At 56.4% G+C, this 20590-nt stretch overlaps 5 protein-coding genes across 5 annotated transcripts; 4 read left to right on the top strand and 1 right to left on the bottom strand.

Annotated features, from left to right (window-relative positions):
- Positions 1-728: 728 nt before the first annotated feature.
- On the top strand, positions 729-4941 carry JN550_007295 (uncharacterized protein; the record flags this gene model as incomplete). Its single annotated transcript, XM_049319130.1, has 2 exons — positions 729-2932; positions 3018-4941. The coding sequence occupies 2 exons, from the start codon at positions 729-731 to the stop codon at positions 4939-4941; spliced, it is 4128 nt and encodes a 1375-aa protein (XP_049170869.1).
- Positions 4942-5828: 887 nt separating this feature from the next.
- JN550_007294 (uncharacterized protein) lies at positions 5829-7445 on the top strand (the record flags this gene model as incomplete). Its single annotated transcript, XM_049319129.1, has 1 exon — positions 5829-7445. One exon carries the CDS (start codon positions 5829-5831, stop codon positions 7443-7445), a length of 1617 nt encoding a protein of 538 aa, XP_049170868.1.
- A 484-nt stretch (positions 7446-7929) lies between these two features.
- On the top strand, positions 7930-9399 carry JN550_007293 (uncharacterized protein; the record flags this gene model as incomplete). The annotated part of the gene is made up of 2 exons (XM_049319128.1): positions 7930-8128; positions 8192-9399. 2 exons carry the CDS (start codon positions 7930-7932, stop codon positions 9397-9399), a joined length of 1407 nt encoding a protein of 468 aa, XP_049170867.1.
- A 1149-nt stretch (positions 9400-10548) lies between these two features.
- Positions 10549-12195, top strand: JN550_007292 (uncharacterized protein; the record flags this gene model as incomplete). The annotated part of the gene is made up of 1 exon (XM_049319127.1): positions 10549-12195. One exon carries the CDS (start codon positions 10549-10551, stop codon positions 12193-12195), a length of 1647 nt encoding a protein of 548 aa, XP_049170866.1.
- A 722-nt stretch (positions 12196-12917) lies between these two features.
- JN550_007291 (uncharacterized protein) lies at positions 12918-20092 on the bottom strand (the record flags this gene model as incomplete). The annotated part of the gene is made up of 5 exons (XM_049319125.1): positions 12918-15101; positions 15152-19251; positions 19325-19370; positions 19512-19695; positions 19941-20092. 5 exons carry the CDS (start codon positions 20090-20092, stop codon positions 12918-12920), a joined length of 6666 nt encoding a protein of 2221 aa, XP_049170865.1.
- Between the last annotated feature and the right edge of the window lie 498 nt (positions 20093-20590).

Here is a 20590-nt window from a genome sequence, read left to right as displayed (position 1 = left end):
GCCATCGATCGCGCATTGCAGCCATAGGCCCAGGGCAGTTGATGCGCGTCACTCCACGACGGAATTTGGCGGCATTATAGGGGTGTGTATACTGGTTCCATGTGAAGATGCGCCTACTATGGAACAATCAACACCAACGCACAGTAGCGACCCAGACGGGAGCCGTGGTCGGGTGGTGGTACTGTACCTTATCTACTGCGATTCCCATGTCTTGTCTGGGGTAATTAGGTGTGTTTCGATGTGGATGAAGGCCTGCCCTGGCCTGCCAATGCCGGTGCTGGGAGCCCGCCGTAGGATGGGGCCCTGGAAGGTTAGGGCAGGCCTAGACGGCCTAGGAACATCGATGACCCCTCTTTTTTGATGATAACGGGGCCCGGTTTGCGCCCGAGCTGCTGGGGGCCCTCCTGGCCGCCCAGCCGTCCAGCCGTCCTGGCCTCGCGCGGTGGACTTGTCGGTACCTACAGCAGGTACTTAACCAGCGGGACGCCGCCCAACCCAACCCACAAGTACCCTGATGTTACCTCCGTCATCCAACTGTACGCCCCCCCCCTCCACCCTCCAGCCCCAGGCCCGTCCGCCCAGTGTCATTTTTTCCCACCGATATTTGGCTCCGTAATTGTAGTCAGCGGCTTCATCCGATTTCCAACTGCACATGGGTTCTGGTTTTGGTCCTGCCCCTGCGAATCATCCCACCCATCTACTCGCAGCTCTCGCCAAATGTTCACCTCATGTCCAGTCTGTCCAGTAAGCTCGAAAATGCCGCGCACGCTGCATTGGTGAGCTCTGCCCTGCCGGATCAGCCAGTCGCAGTCCCGGTCCCGGTCCCCGTCCCAGGTCCAGAGCCTGCCGCGCCGGCCCCAGCTGCTGCTCATCGCCATGCTGCACCCCACGAGCGCGAGGGTGAGGGTGAGGGTGAGGGTGAGCATCCGAGCGTGGGCGTTGATGTAGACATGCCTGCCTCCAATGGCGCCACGGGTCACCATGCTGCCCCTTCACTGGCGCCTGCTGTCGCTGCCCAGGAGTCTGTACAGGTACCTCCGTTGCCAGCCTCTGTCTCTCCGCCGTCTCTGTCAGGTATCATCGGTTCCCCAGACCCAGCCCTAGACCAAGCCGCCTCCATAGCAGCCCTCCCGCCTGCCGCCGATCAGGGAGGCAATAATAAGAAGACCCGGCCTGCCATGCCAACCCTCCGGTCTAGTGGCCCGTCATTGCTGTCCCAAGCTCTTGCTTCTGCCCGTGGTATCCCCTCTCAGCCTTTACCCTCGCCCACGACGCAACCCGAAACTCGCCGGTCAGAGCAGACGTCGGCTCACCTGTCTGAAGGCACCCGGACCTACACAGCGCGGACTCCCCTTGACACGCGAACCAACCAGGCCGCCAAGGAAACGTTCCAAGATGACTCTGCCCAAGGGAGCAACCGCGCGTCCTTGACGCCCAGGGGTTATCTGTTCGATCAGCCTGTGGTTGCTCCGGACACAACCACTGTCCTCTCGACCTCTCCAACCAGCTTGATCAACGCAGACACTGTCGGACCCTCTACGCCTGATATGCCTAGTCGAACGAGTACGACAACAACGCTCCAGGGCAACCTGGAGGATCGTCGCTTGCGATCGAACTGCAAAGGAAGACCAAGGTCGCTGGAGCGTACCCAGAAGGAGATTAGAACCCACCAATTGGACGCTAACGGCAGCAGCTCAGCCAATGTTGGGGATACGTCTCTGTCCCGTATAGAAGGCGGGGGTCCTTCGGCGATGGAGGGCATTGTCGACAAAGATGCCATGTCTACTCCCCGCTCCCAGTATAGGACCTGGAGAGTGGAGCGTACAGTATCAGTCGGTCCAGAAAAAGCCTGGTCGATCGGCAGAGGTGATTTGGCCGGTACCCGACCCGGCCAGGTGGAGCAGTCCATCACGGAAGCACTCGCTGGAGTAGAGCCCACGCGGAGCCGCAAGGCCAGCCACAGTCTTCGCTTCTTCAAGGAGGGCCTGCCAGATGAAAAAACCTGGCGTAAGGATACGAAACGCCGGGAAGAGGGCAAGGAGCACGACGAGGGAGTACAGTTGCCTGCTTCTCCTTCACCTCGGACTATCCACGAGTTCACCGGCCTGGCCTCTGAACTAGAAACGAATCGGCTCGATCCGTCAAGTAACTCAGCTGTCGAATCGCCTGTGGATGAAAAGCAGGGAATGGATTACTTCGGCCTCAAGCCACATGCGACAGACACGGGCAAGGCTGGGCAGCTGACACCCATCATCGAGCAGCGAAACGGTCAGTCTGATACAGCATCCCACACTGCTGGAGCCTCCACGGATGTCGCGCCAGAATCGCATAAGGAACTGGGTGATGAGACGGAAGTTCCGGGAACTCATGAGGAAGGTGATGAATCTGGCGAAGAGAAGATATCGTCGGCCGTTTTTGTGCCACATCACGAGCTACCGGAACTTACCCGACCTGACGTGAAGACCGGCCGGCCAATTCCCGTTCACCGTCCCTCTATCGTGAAAGATGTGAGTCCTTGGCTTGTCAAGGCAGATGAGCCGGAGGTCGAAGACAACAGCGCTGAACAGAACCCTGGCGGAATAGCCTCTGAGAATGTCGAACAGCAGCTGGATCAGCGTGTCGTAAGTCAGACAGATGATGACTGCGCTGTGGTGGAAGACAATGAACCACCCGAGAAATCTCAGCCCGTTCCAGGTAGACTTTCGCGTCCAGTGTCTCAGTATTATGACGACCATGTGCATGATCATCAGCTCGAACCCAAAAAGCCTCTCGAGGCCATTGAGCTCATTCCATACAAGCACCAAGTTGGTGGTCACACAACCTTGTGGAGATTCTCTAAACGTGCTGTATGCAAGCAGCTGAATAACAGTGAGAACAAGTTCTACGAGAATATTGAACGTTACCACCGTGACTTGTTGCCATTCTTACCAAGGTAAGGCTGCCCATCATTGAAGCGAATTGCTACGCAATCATCACCCCTAACTCGCGGTTCTTTCAATTGCTAACACACTCTACAGATACATCGGTGTTTTGAACGTGACCTTCCAGAAACAACCACGGCGTCGATCCATCGTCAAGAAAGACAACGGCCAGGGGGGAGATAAGAGGCCAGGCGCGCAAGACGTTGGCCTGAATGGCCATCATGAGAATTCGCATTTGGATGTCCAGCCCAGTCCCAGTCTTGGCCCGAAAGAAAACAAGGAACATCGTAGGATCATCAGCCAGTCTTTGCAGTCAACGCAGATACCTATCCCAACTGTGACGTTTGTCGACAACCGACATATCCTGCCGAGAAGCCTGCTTCAGCCCAACTCCAATGACTACCCACTCCGCTTAAGAAGTGCTTCTGAAGCAGTCGCGCACGACATGGCTGATACGGGTAAAAACTCCGCCCCAACGTCTGCGGGTGCTTTGATCAAGCGACCTAGTCTAGAAACCCGCCATGCTAATAGCTGGGGGGCTACTACGGTCAACAAACGGCTTCGGAACGAGGTATTCAACGATGCCTTTCTGAAGCGGCCAATACCGGTTCAAAAGTACCAAAAGCCAGCTACACATTCGCGAACTATCCCTCGACGAGCTATCCAGCAGCAGGTACCGCAGTATGACAACCCGGATCCCGTTCTGAAATTGAATATCGAATCCCCTCTATCCGCTACTTCGCCCGAAATCCTGGTTCAGAGCTCTCCCAAGCCAAGTCCACGTCTGAACCAGACTCAAAGCGAGATTGGCTACGAAGAGGCGGGTCTTCACGTTGAAGGGGCTCAAGATGTCAAGGATGTCACAGGTACTAGTGCCCCTGAACCTGACACTATGGCTGGGCAATTCTCCCCCCACCAAAGACGTAAACGCAGATACTCGGGGACAGCATTGAGAAGAAGACCGGAGGATGTCAGCGGATCTCGCGGCGATCTCAAGTACTTCGAGAACGTGGACGACGCAGGCTATAAGGGAGACATCGAACCTCTGGCTTCACCGTCGGACACGAGCACAGTCACGAGCGCAGGCCAGATGCCTGGAATTCAACAGACCACCTCAATGGACGTGGCTTTACCCCCCTCGGCGTATTCATCTGAGCTTCCCAGTCCAGCTGCTGAATTTAAGAAACTCTCCCGCCCGGTGAACCCCAAGGAAGCTCAGACCCAGCAGGAATCTATCAAGTTCTTCCTACTCCTGGAGGACTTGACTGCGGGGATGAAGCACCCGTGCATTATGGATTTGAAGATGGGTACGAGACAGTACGGCATAGAAGCTACTCACAAAAAGCGAGAGTCGCAACGCCGCAAGTGTGCGGGTACAACATCGAGGGAGCTTGGTGTCCGAGTCTGCGGTCTACAAACCTGGGATGCTAAGCAGCAGACGTACATTTTCAAGGACAAGTACTATGGCCGAGATATTAAAGCTGGAGCAGAGTTCCAGAACGCCCTGAGGCTTTTCCTCTCCAACGGCGTTGACGACTCTAGCGTCTTGCGCCATATCCCAACCATTATTCAAAAGCTCAATCAGCTCGAGGAAACTGTCCGGCGCTTACGTGGCTACCGCTTCTATGCCGCTAGCCTCCTGATGTACTATGACGAAGATACACCGGGGGATGGAGCTAATACTATAATCGATGACTCAACGACAGACTATCCCACGGACACGGAAGAGGCGGCGGACGCAAGACGGCGGCGGAAGAACAGGGACATTGATTTCAAAATTGCAGATTTCGCCAACAGCGTCACACCAGACGATTTGACCCAGGACAAGCCCTGTCCCCCGACACATCCCGATGAACCTGACCGAGGCTTCTTACGCGGGCTCGCCAGCCTCAAGAAGTACTTCCTTCGCATTCAGAGGGAAATCAGAGAAGAAATGGGTCTGGATATGGCCTTTAGACGGGCGGCGTCTCCAGAAGAAGAGGACATATTCCAGGCTGAGTATGACTCCGTCAGTGAGTAAGGGTGCAATGGCGCCAGCGGAGCCAGGCAGATTGAGGTATCTGTCGTTTCAAGCGAGTTGGATTTCTGCGTGTTCATGCTTTTGGGGGGCCAGGGATTCCATTAGAATGGCGTATGGTTGGTTCTGCATTTACCTTGATGGTTGTCCCAGGAGTTTGGTTTTAGAGCTTGGGGGCGGTCGGGCGGCATTTCCTGATCATACCCTGCATCATATCCCAGGCGTCTCGAAGCTCAATTGCTGTTTATGTTGCTGATGATTGTCGCTATGAGGGGAGGGTTTCTGGGTTCATGAGGATGCAGCATTTGCAGTTCAGGTCGAGTTAGGGAGGCTTGGCATTATACCCGAAGCAGGAAATATTTTACAGAATGGTAGCACTTGCTTCTTCTCTACACAAGTTCTAGATCGGTTGGCGGGCTACTGTCATGGGACAGAATGAAGTGTCCTGATAGAGACCTGCTTTCATAGTAGATTGGTAGAGAAAAATAATAATTCATGTTCATGCGAAGTCAGCACTCGGGGAACAAAACTACACACCACGCTTTCGTGCTTTGCTCCTTTGATTTGCTCAACAGTGCAGCTTTAGCCAGACAAGTCGGAACCAGATTCAGCGCCAATACGTTCCCAGCATTTATACCAGCGATGTGAGACAGACAAACATTCCAACGCAGCCATTACAGGACCGGCACACCGGAGGACAAAGGGTACCAGGATTCAACTTCCCGCGACGACGCCAACAAAGAAGCCGGCAGAACAGTGCTTATTGTATTCCTCGCCTTTGTGCGAATTCCATCTTAAGCGGCCGCTATGCTGCGAGATTTTCAGGAGCGGCTTCCAATGGCCGCCGAGAGGAAAGCGCGGGCCGGGTCACGAGAACTTGGATCATCAGCATGGCATCGATCTCCAGCAGGCCCAAGAGGAAGAGAGCCCATTCGAAGCGTGAGATATTGGGACCCATCGGACGCCGCAGCAACAGCACGCGGCACAGCGCGGCGAAGCCCCCGAGGCCGGCCGCAGCGCAACGGCTGCCGAACGACGTGCTGTGGTACCTGGCGCGCACGTTCCTCTGGCGGCCGGGCGACGTCTACGAGCTGGCGCGCGCGAGCCGCGGGCTCTGGGTCGTGCTGGAGAAGGAGATCTACATCACGGACGTCGCCGCCGTGCGGTCCCGGCACGCGCGGGCGCTGGACCCCGTGCGCACGACGCTGCTGCACTGGGCCGCCGTCGCCGGGCGCGCCGCCACCCTCGACAAGGCCCTCGCGGCCGCCCGCCTCGTCTGGCCCCCCTACGTCGACTACCAGCACGCCCGGTGCGGCCACGCCGCCAGCCACTTCGCCGCCCACTACGGCCGCCTGGGCGCCGTCCAGCGCCTCGCCGGCCTCGGCACCGCCGTGTGCGACGTCGCGGCCCCGTCCGGCTGGGTGTGCCCGGCCCCGCAGCGGCTGGCGTCGATCCTCGAGCGTCTGCTCCCCGGGCGCTTCCGCGTGCCGCCGGACTGCCTGGTCCACTCGCGCGAGTTCCCCTTCCGGATCGATGCGTTGGGGCTGGCGATCCTCAAGGGCCATGAGGCAGTGGCGTGGTATCTCATGCGCCACTACGAGGAGAGACGGGCAGTAGAGGAGAAAATAATCTCGCCGCTCCACTTGGCGGCGTTCGTTGGCATGCCGAAGATTGTAGAGGCGATTCTGGCCAAGGGTACGGATGTGAATTTTCGGTGCCGGCATGTGGAAGACAGCACGCCGCTTCAATGGGCGGTGGCGGGTGCTTCGGGGCTAGGAAGAAAGGAAACGGTATTGCTACTCATGCAGCATGGTGCCGACCGCAATATAGTTGACCGCCGAGGCCACACGGCTCTTGACTGGGCCATCGGCTTCAAGGTGCCAGAGAATGTCTACCTGCTCCTGACCGAATCTGCCGAGATCCCGCCACGGCACTCTTGGTCTCCAAGCCTTGTCGAGACATGGACAAAGAGACTACAAAAGTGTATGGCAGACGACTGCTTCCTAGACTGCACCAAGTTCATCATACAGCGCTGTCAGGGATTGCCAGAGACGTGCCTGAAGCTGTGCGCGCACTCGACATTCTGGGACATAGACCGGAGCTGGGACGAGCCAGGGTCCGTGTCAACGGCAACCAAGAACATGGAGACGAAGCGGTGGCTCGTCGAGGAAGGGATCGGCCTCGGGGTGCTGAGCAGGGGGGCGCGCGAGAGCTGGATGCAGGAGGAGCTCTTCACCGGCCGCGCGTTCCTCCACTACGCGGCCGGGTCGAGCGACATGGGCCCGGAGCTGCTGCGGCAGATCATGGAACAGCGGCCGCAGGACGTCAACGTGCTCGACGCCAAGGGCCTCACGCCGCTGGAGCTGGCCCTGGGCTACCGGTGCCAGCCGCTCAAGGCGCAGGCGCTCGTAGAGCACGGGGCGAACCAGAAGCTCTGTTTTGGCGGCGACAGGGCGCGGGCGGATATAGATCAGCAGATCAGGGGGTTCGTCGATGAAGAGGATTGATGGGTGGCGTGGATGAGAGTATATTAGATGTAGATGTAAATGAAGATATCGATTCACATGCCCGTATATTCGTACCTTGCTACACTTACACTACGACACACTCAGTGGGTCATTTCTTGAAGGACCAGTAGTCGGGCTCTATTCAATGTTGGCAAGAATAGTCAGTAACTGGGGATTAATAACACGGCAAGATTGACAAGTAATTTAGCACCAAACCGGCATCACGTTGCTTCTCCCACGTGGCAAGTCAAACTAATCCAGGGGCACATATGTGCCCCCCCGGTTAGCGAATATGCAGGGCACGGCACTCGTCAAGTGCCGCCCACCGCCCAGGCGTCATGGTTTGTTACCTTGGTGGGGCAAATGCTGTAGGGCTGAAGAGGACAGACGGACGAGCTCGGCTTAGTAACTGGGTCGGTAGCTTCAGCTTCCCAGTCCGACTCCAATTCAACCCCAGCCACCAGGACATGGCCCAGCAGACAACATGGCCGACAAGAGGGAGAAGCAGCAGCAACAGCAGCGCAAGGCCAAGACTATAGTCTTCCTCCACCCCGACTTGGGCATTGGCGGCGCCGAGCGCCTAGTCGTCGACGCAGCCGTCGGTCTCCAGAACCGCGGTCACAAAGTCGTCATCTTCACGAGCCACTGCGATCCAAGCCATTGCTTTGACGAGGCACGCAATGGTGCGTACGCCTACTCTCCAGCAGCTTCGCCAAGTTCCTGTGAAGGCTAACCGTAGACCCCAGGCACCCTCGACGTACGCGTTCGCGGAAACTCCATCATCCCCTCCTCCATCCTCTCGCGCTTCAGCATCCTCTGCGGTATTCTACGACAGCTACACCTGATTCTGCAGATCCACTTCACCTCCGAGCTGGCCGAAATCGCACCCGATGCCTTCTTCGTCGACCAGCTGAGCGCCGGCCTTCCGCTGCTGCAGTACCTCTACCCTCGCGGTCGCATCTTCTTCTACTGCCACTTCCCCGACCTGCTGCTCGTCCAGGGCCGCCAGAAGATCTGGAAGCGCGCCTACAGAATACCCTTTGACTGGCTCGAGCAGTGGAGCATGAGCTTCGCCGATGCCATTGCCGTGAACTCCAACTTCACCAAGGGCGTCGTGGGCAGGACCTGGCCCAGCCTGGCGAGCAAGAGGGAGCTTCAGACGGTATACCCATGTGTCGACACCAACAACAAGAAGAGCCCGGAGGTTGAGGACGGCAAGCCGTTGTGGAAGGGAAAGAAGTTCCTGCTCAGCATCAACCGTTTTGAGCGGAAGAAGGACGTTGCCCTGGCCATCAAGGCCTACGCCGGATTGAGCAAGGAATCGCGCCGAGGCGTGCGCCTGGTTGTTGCCGGCGGATACGACAACCGCGTCGCCGAGAATGTGGGCTATCACAACGAGCTGGTCGGCTTGGCAAACTCGCTCGGCCTAAGCAACATGACCGCCAAGACCATCGTCACGGCCCTCGAAGTGCCCGACGACGTCGAGGTCCTCTTCCTCCTCTCCGTTCCCAACCTGCTCAAAGAGATGCTGCTCGCCTCTACTCAGCTTCTCGTCTACACGCCGGCAAACGAGCACTTTGGCATCGTGCCCCTGGAAGCTATGCTGGCTGGTGTTCCGGTCCTGGCCGCGGACACCGGCGGGCCTACCGAAACCGTGGTTGAGGGCGAGACGGGCTGGCTCAGATCGCCTGCTGACGTTGGCAAGTGGACCGAGGCTATGGAAACGACTCTGAACAAGCTCTCCAAGGAGCAGCTGGCCAAGATGTCGCAAGCTGGAGTCTCCAGGGTCAAGAACAATTTTGGCGACGTCCAGATGGCGGAGCGGATAGATCACATCATCGATCAGAGCCTGGAAGTAAAGAAGAGATCTGGCTCCTACATGCCAATTGCGCTTCTTGGTCTGAGCGTGCTTGGACTACTTGGAGCTGGTCTCGCCATCGTGGCCCGGGTATAGCCAGGCTCCAGTCAGTCTAAGGTTAGCGAACCGACACTCGGTCCTGGCATTGTATGCAATATAGATCCGATTGAAGATTCTAAATGGACGAAAACCGTCTTCTAGGTATCCTTTCATGTGAAATCGTCTCAACACTGAGCCGATCTCAATCTGCTTTTACACACTAACAAGGCAGTCTTCACTACACAATATTTGCTGCTTCTTCTCCCCCCTCGCTCTGCTTTCTTTTTTTAAACTTTGTGGGGGTGTTTCATACGTGGGCGCGAAGATGTCCAACGAATCCTCGGGGCAACGCCACGTTTAGGTTTTTCCAGTAAAGAATACACATTCCTACCGAGCTACCTGCGAAGATGCGAGGCTGCAGCACGCGTAAAGTACCAACGTACCTATGAAGTGGTTCGAGGCTGTGCTGCGCAATCTGAGTACAGCCCCAGGACCCCGCTTTTCAAGGGCTTATAGAACGAGGTTTGTATCGGTCAGCAGCGTGTCGTCTTCAACTTTCATCAATAGTCCTTGTCAAACTTGGTTCTCCTGTATACCGCAAGCCTCTGGAAACGACGCTCTCACTATGTCTACCCTACCGCACCGCCTACTAGAGAGCTCCATGTGGTTCTGTGAACGTTGTCAGGCAGCAGCTTTGTTACACAAGTTAGAGCCGTTGCTACTCGGAGCTGAGAACCCTGAACCAGACCGGTGGCATATACTTAGTGGTTCTCTTTTGCACGACTTCCTGCCTAAGCTCCCCAAACTTCATAGATCAGCCAAGGAAGGGTGCCATTTCTGCGCCTTTTTGCGGGATACGATACTATCTGGAGATGCCATCGACACCCTGCGAACGCGATGTAGACACCAGGGTGTAGACTTGGGAATACAAGAGATAGAAGTGGCAATTAACTTTGCTTTGTATCGCACGGCAGTACTTGAAGATTTCCTTCGTAATTACCTAGTTGTAATACTTCAAGTCGCCAAAACGTTTCGAATAAACTTGTTCTGTGGCATTGAATCTACACACGGTATGTCAAAGATGATTCCCGTGCTAGCTTCCGGATCTCGATCTCACACTATCTAGAAGATGAAACGGCAAGGGAACGGTTTTGGCTTGATGGCCCGTCGACTCAGCCGTATACCGATGAGATAAGTATCCAGTGGATGAAGGAGAGCATCGCATCCTGCACAAGGCACAACCACAGCTTACCATCGGCCGACTTCACGCCTGAGCGTCTGGTTGACGTTCGGGGAGACACGCCGAAGCTTGTCGAACGGAACAATGTGATTGCCTCTTGTTCAAGCGATCCACAATCTCAACTTCAAACTCCACGATTTACCGCTCTGAGTTACTGTTGGGGTACACCGGACGAGGCCAAAGGCCAATTGACGACAACAGCCAGCTCCCTCACGCAAAGGCTAACGGGAATTGAGGACCACGAGATAACCCCTGTTTTACGAGATGCGATACACATCACAAAATTGTTGTCAATACCATATCTCTGGATCGATTCGCTGTGCATCCGACAAGATGATACCACCGACTGGGAACGGCAATGTGTCGACATGGACAAGATTTACGGCCATGCCGAGGTCACAATTGTTGCGGCATCTTCAGGATCTTGTCACGAAGGATTCCTGCGGCGGATTGAAGGGCACCAGATTCGGGTTCCATTCCATTCCACTCGTGATCCAAGCCTTAGTGGTTCGGTCTTGATACACCTCAAAGGCGTAGAGCGGGGGGACATATGGCCACCGCCTGACATCTTCCGTTCAGACGCCCTAAAGTGTCGCCTGGCGAAGAGGGGATGGGCAATCCAAGAACAAATATTGTCGACGCGCCGCATCATATTTGGCGTGAACAATGTGCACTTTATCTGCCCCGAGTTGTGCCACTCTCGGGGCAAACCCCCCAGCCAGCGAAAATATGATACTACGATCCACGAGGTTAAGGCGGTGCGCAACAATCAAGAATTGTACGATAAGTGGGGTGACATCCTAAAATCGTTCAGCCAGATAGATGAGGAGTCATTCACTCATGCAACAGACCTTCTGCCATCTCTATCTGGTTTGGCGAGTTTATTTGCCGGACTCTTACAGGATGAGTACTATGCCGGCCATTGGGGAAAGGATCTTGCCACAAGTCTGGCGTGGAAGATAGGTTTGATACCCAGAGACGCAAAATCCGTACACCTAGACCGCATCTCCTCGCCAGATCCCTTTCTCGTGCCGTCGTGGAGTCAGCTGTGCAAGCCGTACCCCGTCAACCTCGTGGATTATTATCCCGCAAGCTGGCCTCCTGTCTCAGAGTTCGAACATATCGATGCAAAAGTATCGCTCTGCGGGAGCAACCCGTTTGGCGCAATCAAGCGTGCTTGGCTCCAGGTGCGAAGCCACACCATGACCCTTAAGTCGGCGACTGGGATCGAGCTAGTCGAGACTCCTCTTTTATATCATAGACTGACACCACTAGCGAGCTGCCGGCTATCCATCAAAGGTACTGATGGCGGGATATCATACTGCCACGTCTGGCCAGACTATGACATGTCAGAGAAGGAAGCTCATGAAGAGGCGCTGGCATGGAAGTGGATATTGCTAGGGAGCTGTTCGATGACAACGCGGAAGACATCTATTGCCACGGAGGGAAGAGAAGACAGACAGCCCTATGGTCTTCTTCTCCATCGGGTGAATATATCAGAGTGGTGCCGAGTCGGTATGTTTTTTGCCATGCCATATGGTTGCAGCCACGCAATGTTCTCGCTGCAGGCATTCAAGAACGCAAGCGAGATCGAGACCGTCACCATCATTTGACTCAACATTGCAACGTTAGTACCAATCTCACTTTGACGAAGACACGATCGTAAGACAGATTACTCTTGCATAGCGTTTGATTGTTAAGTTTACTGACTGCTTTTGTGACGGTTGTTTTCAAGGCAGAGCTGTTAATGGAAAGGATATGGCACTGCGTATACAGGATGTTATTGACTCCAGATTTGGGATAAAAAGTCCTAATCGTGCACAGTAGACAAAGACTTTACCCTCAAGACTTGACAGGTCTCAAATTCATCACTCGTTGGCATTATATACGAGCAGCAATAATCACGTGCAGGCCAAATCATGCTTTGAAGATGTTTGACAATATCATTGCATAAACCGTTACTCCACCTATTTACTTCTACAAAATGAATACAGTTTGCTCATGCTGAGAACTACTCATGTACAGTTTAACTAGAGTAGCCGCCTTGATTCCCTCCTGAACCCCGGGTGCTACTTTTATTTCATGCGTGCATAGATGAACCACGAACTCCAAACACATAACGGCTTCAACCTAGATGATAGCTTTCTCAGAGCAACCAACCGTAAATTCGACTGATACCAATGCCAACCCGTAACTCCACTAAACTCGCACCTCGCAATGATAACAACAATAATTCAAGAAGCGCTATACAGTTGAGGGCCAAGTCACCTCATCACCAGGAGGGTATCGCAAAAACAGTTCATCACTAACAGTTGATCCTAGGAATGGAGCGTTACTACCGCCCATACCGGTCGGGGGCACGGTCATACAGGCCTCGGTTCGGATCCTGTGGCCGCAATTGCTGGTGTAAGATAGACTGCTGTTGCTGCTGCTGTTGCTGCTGCTGCTGTTGCTGCTGCTGCTGCTCTCGAAGCTGCGCCTCGCGGGGGTCTTGGCTTGGCGGTGGATATGCTCCCCTGTGATCGTAGGCGCTTGGTGTGTAACTGCGCGGCGGTCCAGGATCACGAGGATCCCTACCAGGTGCTGGTGTATTTGCATAACGGGGATAAGCCGAAGGTGCTTGGGGTGGCTCGGGTGCTCGAGCTGATGGCGCATAGGGCGACTGCATCGGTGGCTGCATTGCTCGGTGCGAATGGTACATGTCTCGAGGATCTCGATTATCGCGCAGGCTCAGAGCCTCTCGAGGATCATGGGTACGGGGCGCAGCCCAGGAGGGTTGCGGAGGAACTGAACTACTTGGGGGTGGGGGTTTTGGTGCTGTAGTGGCGTGTTGCGCAGCCCATGGTGACTGCGCAGGCGGAGGTTGAGACGACTTGGGTGGCCAAGCTGATTGCTGTTGCGGCGTTGCCTGTTGTTGCTGCGAGAGACCTGGGTGCTGTCCGGACCAGCCCATATCACGGGCTGCTGCAGGCGGAGGCTCATGCACCCTTTGCATGTTGGGATGACTGCCATACTGTGGTGGCGGGGACGCTGCCGAGGCAGGCGGAGCTGTGGGAGCACTGTAGGGATAACCTGGCTGAGGCTGGTAAGGCATCTGGGCTGGCTGGCTCTGGGATGGATAGTGATGCGTCCCCTGTGGGGAATTGGCGGCAGTCTGGTGCGGTGATGAGTACGGGCGCTGTCTACCGTAGTAATCACGCTCGCCACCACGATCAGCTGGCGACTCCATTGCAAGGTGCCGCGGCGCACTCAACGGCTGGATCTGTGGAGAACCAGTGGTGTATGGTTTCAAAGAAGGCATTGAGGAGACCGATGAAGGTGCCGAAGGTGGTGGGCGACCATAGTGTCCGTAGGCTGGACTCTCTGCCATAGGAGTCTGCTGGCGAATCTGAGTGGGAGCCGGAGGGGGTGGCGGAGGGCGCGAGAGACCGCTCGGCGGCGGTGTGGATGATGTCTTGACAGCAGCTGGGACCTCCGAGACCCGCTTCGGTTGCGGCGGATCATCGTTTAGTAGAGACATGATACTCGACGTCTTAGGCCGGGCGGGGGGTGCAGCTGCAGTCGGAGGCGCGGGTGGTGTCGGTTGAGCCGGCGGAGTACGGCTGTATTGCTCAGGCGGGCCAGGCATATCAGACATTGGGCGCGATAGGTTGGACAGTGGACGTGGTGGAGCCGGGGGAGACGGGTTGAGTTCTGACAATAAGCCGCCACGGCTAGGCTGTTGCTGCAGCATAGAGCCAAATGGAGAGGGCTGTGAAACTGGGGCAACTGCACGTGGTGGCTCCGGAGGCCGCGAAATCGGCGGCATGCTATCTCTCGGCGCAAGGCGACCAGGTTGTGCCTGGGCGGCGTAGGGATCAATGCGATCGTAGCCATGTGGAGGCATGTCAGGCTCTTGCTTCACACGAAGGGGCGTTCGCTCCGGTTGACGGGGCTGTTCCTTGAGTGGCTTCATATCAGCTTGCTGCCGGTCCGCATGAGAGTCCATAGCCCCAGGCAACGGATGCCGTACAGCGGACTCAGACATAGGCGGAGGTTGAGCCTGGGCCTTCTGTGGGAGTGGGGATCGCCCTGGCTGCTGCAGCATAGGCTCGCGCTCCCTCTCAGGATATCCGAATGGAGCTCTCAATGGCCTGGTGGATGGCGACATGGCTTGCGTGACTGGCTGCGCCAATGGCTGACTTGTGGCCTGGACCTGAACCAGAGCCGGTGGCGGCGGCGGCGGTTGGCTGAATGGTGACTGAGTGACTGCTGCCGTAGGCTGGGCTGCGATAGGAACGTTGAACCGTCCGGCCGGCTGTTCGACCTTCGTTTGGGGAGCGTCTTCCATGACAGTATCGGCAGAGACAAGCGGTCGGTTGAGATTACTCGTATCATATCTGCCTTTCTTGATGGCTGGCGTGGGAGTCGGCGGGGCAGGTAACTTTTCTCCCCTGGCCTTCTTGGAGTCGGCTTCGACAACGCGAGCTTCCCAGTCTCGTTTGCCATTGTCCTTCTGTCGCGAGTAAAAATTCTTCACCTATAGGAAGTCAGCAGGAGGAAACAAGCACTTCAGCACATATCACCTACCATAACAGGAGTCTTGGTGCCCATATGCCCAGCAATGGCAGCCCAGTCGCTGCCAAAGGAAGACAGCAGCTGTGGGAAGTCTGTAGTTTCTGGCACACTCCAATAGCTAGAGGCTTGAGACCCAGCCTTACGATCCGATGAAGACGGCTTGAGTTCAAAAGGCGTCAGCATACCGGGTTGCTGAGGCTCCGGCCGCAGTGGCGGCGGTGCCATGACGTCTGACATCGAGCCAACCGGTGTCATGGTTCTCTCCGGACTGACTATTGATTTCGTGACCGCGAATGAGGGCTGCATCGTAACCGGGGGAGCTGACACACCGCCTGGGGCTAGTTCGTACTGTTGAGGTATTTGAGACACGTCGCCTGGTGGCGGCTGGGCTGTCCAGTCAGGAGCACCCTGAACGCGGGAACTGGAGCGTGATCGATTCCCCTTCCCAGCGGAAGCCAGCGGCGCTGCAGCAAGAGTCTGGTTGGCGCGTGGTTGTTTTTCTTGCTTGTCCTTGGCCCGACGGCCACGAGGTTTGCGTTCGGGTTTCTCACTTCCATCCCCTGCCCTCGATGATGCTCCTCCTCTGCGGCTAGGCGTGGAAGCACCAGTGGCATTTTCGCCATCCGTGGCAGGTGTCGCCTCTGAGTTGAACGTGGGAGCAGCAGCACGCCTTGGTCGACGTCTCTCACCGTTCTCACCAGTTTCTTGGTTTTCGTCATTGTCAGCGAGCTCCGAAACCAACGCGCTAGATCGCTGCTTGCCCCTTCCTTTTCTACGCTGCCGCGGACGCTTCTTGAGCTTCTCCTTGAGGTTGAGCTCGCCCTTATCCTTCTTGAGGTAGTAGAACTGAATGGCAGTTCCAAAATCCCTGTCCGGCAAGGGATCGGCAACCCGGCCCCACTGTTTCGGAAACTCCAGATAGGCCTTCTCGAAGAGCGCAATCTCTTCCTCGTTGAAATTGGCGAGGGGCGGTAGCACCTCCCAGGCGGCAACGATTTTGCCTGGGCTAATGAGCCCGCTCTCATCGACGTAAAACGCATTCTCCATCTCTTCTTGAGTCTGGTATTGGTCGGGTATCACAGCCTCTTTTTCACTCCTATACTTCTCCTTCTCTGCCCGCAGCTGTCGTTCTCTCTTTTCGTCCTCAACTCTCCGAGATTCTTCCAAAACTCTTTCAAGATCACGCTCAGAGGCATATCTACTCCGTCTCGTAGACTCAGGCTTAGGTCCCTCAACGTTGAAGACAGGCTTCTGCACCGGGGGATCCGGTGCTCCTGGGACATAATTGAACTTTTCTCTGCTTTTCAATGCAACAGGATCATTCGACATGGTGAAACGAAGATAAGACTCGTAATTTCCAGCGTAGATCTTCCTCTGCTTCTGTTGTTCGGTATGGACTTCGTCCCCTGATTCCCGCATTCTCTTTAAGATGAAATTGTCCAGTCCAGGTTTGGGTGTATCCAGGGATTTGAGGAAGGGCCGGTCCTCCAGCCACGGTTCCTCGTTGAAGTCCGGCAAAGAGTCGACTGGGGGAGTGTTCGAGTGCACCCGGACTGAATCTAAAGTGCTTGTTTGAGGCTCGACATCGTCGATCTCGGTCTCTTCATCGTCCTCAGCAGGGGAGCTAGTGCCTCGCTTACTCACGTCTTTTGATAAGGGTGGCTCATCGTCAGGATATATGGAAGACCTGTAAGACTTGGGGGACTTGATTCCGTTGATGGCGGGTAAGTTTCGTTGAAGCTCAGATCCAAGCTTGGTAGGATCGGTAGAATCTTCCATCACCACATCGCCGTCCTCTGGCTTTGAGGGCTTCACTCGTGGAGCCTGACGCTCGTCTGCAGGTGTCATATCGATATCCTTTTCGATCGAGGGATGTGGGAGTTCTTCCCTGGCGACACTTGGAACCAAGCCCGCTTTCACGGCAACTGGCGACGGCACCTTGGTCGCTTGGGCAGCGGTTGGCGCTTGTGGTACCGCGCTTGGAACAGGTGATTTTGCTTCCACTTTTGCCTCTGAAGCTTCAGAACCATCTTTGGCGATGCGAATACCCTCGGGAAGAGGCCCAACAGCAGACTGCAGGCCCTCCGATTCCAAGACAAGTTTGTTGACCGCCTCCAGTGAGATCACCATGTGTCGGACGATGACATCGACGGATACTGGGTCTTCGGCCGCGTCCAGGTTTTTGAGAGTCGACTCTGTCTCGGATAGCTGAGTCTCGATCACATCTCCAAATTCTTCGTCGTCAGACTCCGAGGATTGATCTAGTACTGGTGCCTTGACTGGTTTCCTGGGATGTTCAAATTGCCCACGGGACGGGCCCAACCCTAGCGAACGACGGGTAGGTCGGTCCTTGCTTCTTGCTTCTGCCAACTTCTCCGAAGCTTGGGCCTCTTCCTTTTCAGAAGCGTCCTTGATATCTTGGGTTCTCGCATGGTCCTGCCCAGTCGACGTTGGTGAAACCTGGGATCTGTAGTCTCCTTCAAAGGCGGAGCCGGCAGACTGGGGTCTCCGGTCGAAACGGTCTGCCTCCGATTTCACGTCTGACATATGTATGTCACGGTCGTGTCCGTCGGTGGTCGGAGCCTGCATGCCAGTCTGAGCATCGCTACTACGTGGTCGCTTATCGCCATCAGGCTGGTAGTCTGAGCTCGAGCTGTCGGGGCGAAAGCCTGGGAATCGATTTTGAGCAAAACTTTGTGATCTGTTCATCTTCGGAGACTCCGGGCCACGTTTGAGGTTCGGGTTGATCCATTGCTTGGATGAAGGCCCAGTTCGTTGAGCGTGAGTATGAGCGCGAGGGCCTGAAGGAATGGGGGGCGCGCTGTCTGAAAATGATGATTTGGACGGGCCTGTGGGCGGGGGCCTCGCCTCTGCGCCAGTCGCAGGGCCAGCAGGGGGCGGTCGTTCATCTTTCAAGGCCCTTGGCCCGGTTGGGGGCACTTTCCCGGTCACCGAACTGATATCGGAAACGGATGGGGTTCGATTTGGGACCGAACCAAACGAGGGCGCCGCAGGGGCCACCGGTGGTGGCGAGATATCTCTCGTGGATGGCGGTGGCTCGTGTGATGTTCTCTCGACCTTGGCGCGGGCGTCGCGCTCACGCATGTCACGTTCATCCCGGGGATCCCGAGGTCGCGGAGGTTCGTTGTCAAGGAACCGACTGTCCCGGTCCCGGTCGTCCCGCTCGCGGTAGCGTCCTTCCTGAGAGCGCGCCCGCGCACCGGGTCCGTACCTGTCGCGATCTCTGTCATCGTAGAAACCTCTGCCCCGACCTCGATCCCAGTCTCCACGTCCTTTACCACGTCCTCGTCCGGCAAAACCTCCACGATATGACGATGGCCCGAACGGCGGGTCAGAGTTAGACGAGCCGGCAGAAAGAGGTCCATCCCTCGAACCGCGCCGTGCACGTTCCGCGTCGACTCCTAGAGGCACGTCCCTGGGATCCCGGAAGTCCCTCCCTGGTGGTGACCTCCCTCGCGGTGACGGACGTCTGCCTCTGAAGCTCTCCCGATCTCTGTCACGCCAGTCGCGATCACGTTCTCGACTTCGCTCATCTCGGTAGGCGGAGTCACGTCTATCCCGAAAGTCGAGTTCTCGATCCCGCCCTCTATCGCGGCTATCGTCCCTCCATCCACGGCCTCGCCCACCGCGTCCTCTCCCTCGGAAATCTCCAGACATGCCTCCACCGCGGGGACCACTCGGCGCATCCAAGAGAGCACGCGGTCCCCTAGGTGTGTCTCTCGGCAAGGTGTCACGGAAGTTGTCGCGGTTTGGCTGGAAAGCGGGGCCATTGGCCCTAGATTCAGCTGAAGAGCGGCGGGGCCCCCCGTCGCTGTACTGCGAGGCGCGATCATTGTAGCGATCAGGAGATCGGTCGCGAGATCTCGACCTACGCGCCTCGCCATCGTATCTTGAACCTGAATAGCGGGAAGCCCTAGATTGCGAAAGGTCAGGGTAAGCTGGAGCATGACGAGAAGGGGTCAAGGTCACAATGTGAGACCGCGGTGCTGGCGGGGGCTTGCGACCACAGTCACCGAAGTGATCAAGTCTGTGGCGCATGGATTTGGCAGTGAGAACCAAAAGACCTTCGGGCGACAGGGACAGTAGAGATACTACGATGTAGGTATCGCTGTGGGTGCTACAGCGCACCGAGGTGCAAACCAGGACAGGTGGAGAAATACGTACATGGCCACTGGGGCGGTCTATGGCCCGCAACAGATGGAATGTGTTCCTAACAGCTCATGTGAGCTGCATACGATAGGCACCACCAAGGCCGACGAAGTAGTGTTGAGGCGCGGTCAGGTTGAGTTTGGCAAGCGGTTTGGGTATGTGGGTAGCGTTGAAGGCGTGGCGGGCTACCGGGTACGTATACCTCGGTGGTAAGAGGCACAGCAAAGGGTGGAAGGGTCAGCGGACGCCCGAACCCTCTCCTGGTAGTCCTGGGCGGTATGATGGCGTAAGGGGGGAGGAATGACGACCTCTGCTCACCAGTGCGGCGGAGATGGGCCAGTTGGTCGAGGTCGATGAAGATGAGGATTGGGCGAAGTCGAAAGAGGCTGAAATTGGAGATCTCGAAAACACAACCTTCGCGTGGCGGCGCTAAGCCTGACATGGGGGAAATGGGCACTAATCGTTAAATGCAGCTATGGCCACCCGCACCATCTGCAGAGGCCATCATCCAGGCAGTCCCATCCCCGAGGCCCCCCTACCAGCTGCTTACCTGCCTAAACCCCCCCTGCCCGCCTCCAGTCGCCAATGTCCCGTAGGCAAGTAGGGGTGCGGTACCTGTGTACCCCCTTACCCGAATCGAGCCAGGCCCAGCTGCGGGGCGGAGATGCCTTCGGGGATTCGCGCCTTGGGTCGCTTGGTCCCCTTGGTCCCGTGCTGCCACCGGACCCAATCCTTGGGGCTGCCTGCAGAACCTGCAACGAGCTGACGATGACTCCCAGGCATCGTTCAGACAAGATGGTCAATCACCCGGATCAAACGCATCTCTTCAGGGCCAGCAAAGACGGCTGCACCTAGGCATTCATCCCTGCATTGGGTAGTCGTTGAAGGCCGAGATGGTTCGTCCCTTCGCGAAAAGCGAGATGTACGTACCCCCCTGGGCAGCCGCCCTGTCGAGAAAAAGACTGGGGTGGGTACGGCGGTACATGAGCTCCCAAAGCAGTTGGGAAAGCTGCTACTGTGGGCAAGCCAGGCAAGCCAGGGAGCCGGCCGGCTTCCAAGTTGAAACTGTGGGGTCCAACGCTGCCAGCCCGCTAAAGTCGCACAGCGGTTCTTTTGTGTCGCTTCGGCAAGGCAAGGCGAGCCAGGGCCCCAGAACGGCATGATCTGAAAATGTCTTTTTCGGGGCCCACATTGACATCTGAATTGGCACCTTGGCTGGGCTTGATTGGATGCGATGTTTCAACTGCGGCATACAGTCATTTTTATCTTTTGGGAGAGAAA

The sequence above is a fragment of the Neoarthrinium moseri genome (assembly GCF_022829205.1).
Source record: "Neoarthrinium moseri strain CBS 164.80 chromosome Unknown scaffold27_Wmoseri_CBS_16480, whole genome shotgun sequence".
Classification (NCBI taxonomy): Eukaryota; Fungi; Ascomycota; class Sordariomycetes; order Amphisphaeriales; family Apiosporaceae; genus Neoarthrinium; species Neoarthrinium moseri.
The sequence above is the reverse complement of the archived record's forward strand: the minus strand, read 5'-3'. Positions and strand labels throughout refer to the sequence as shown.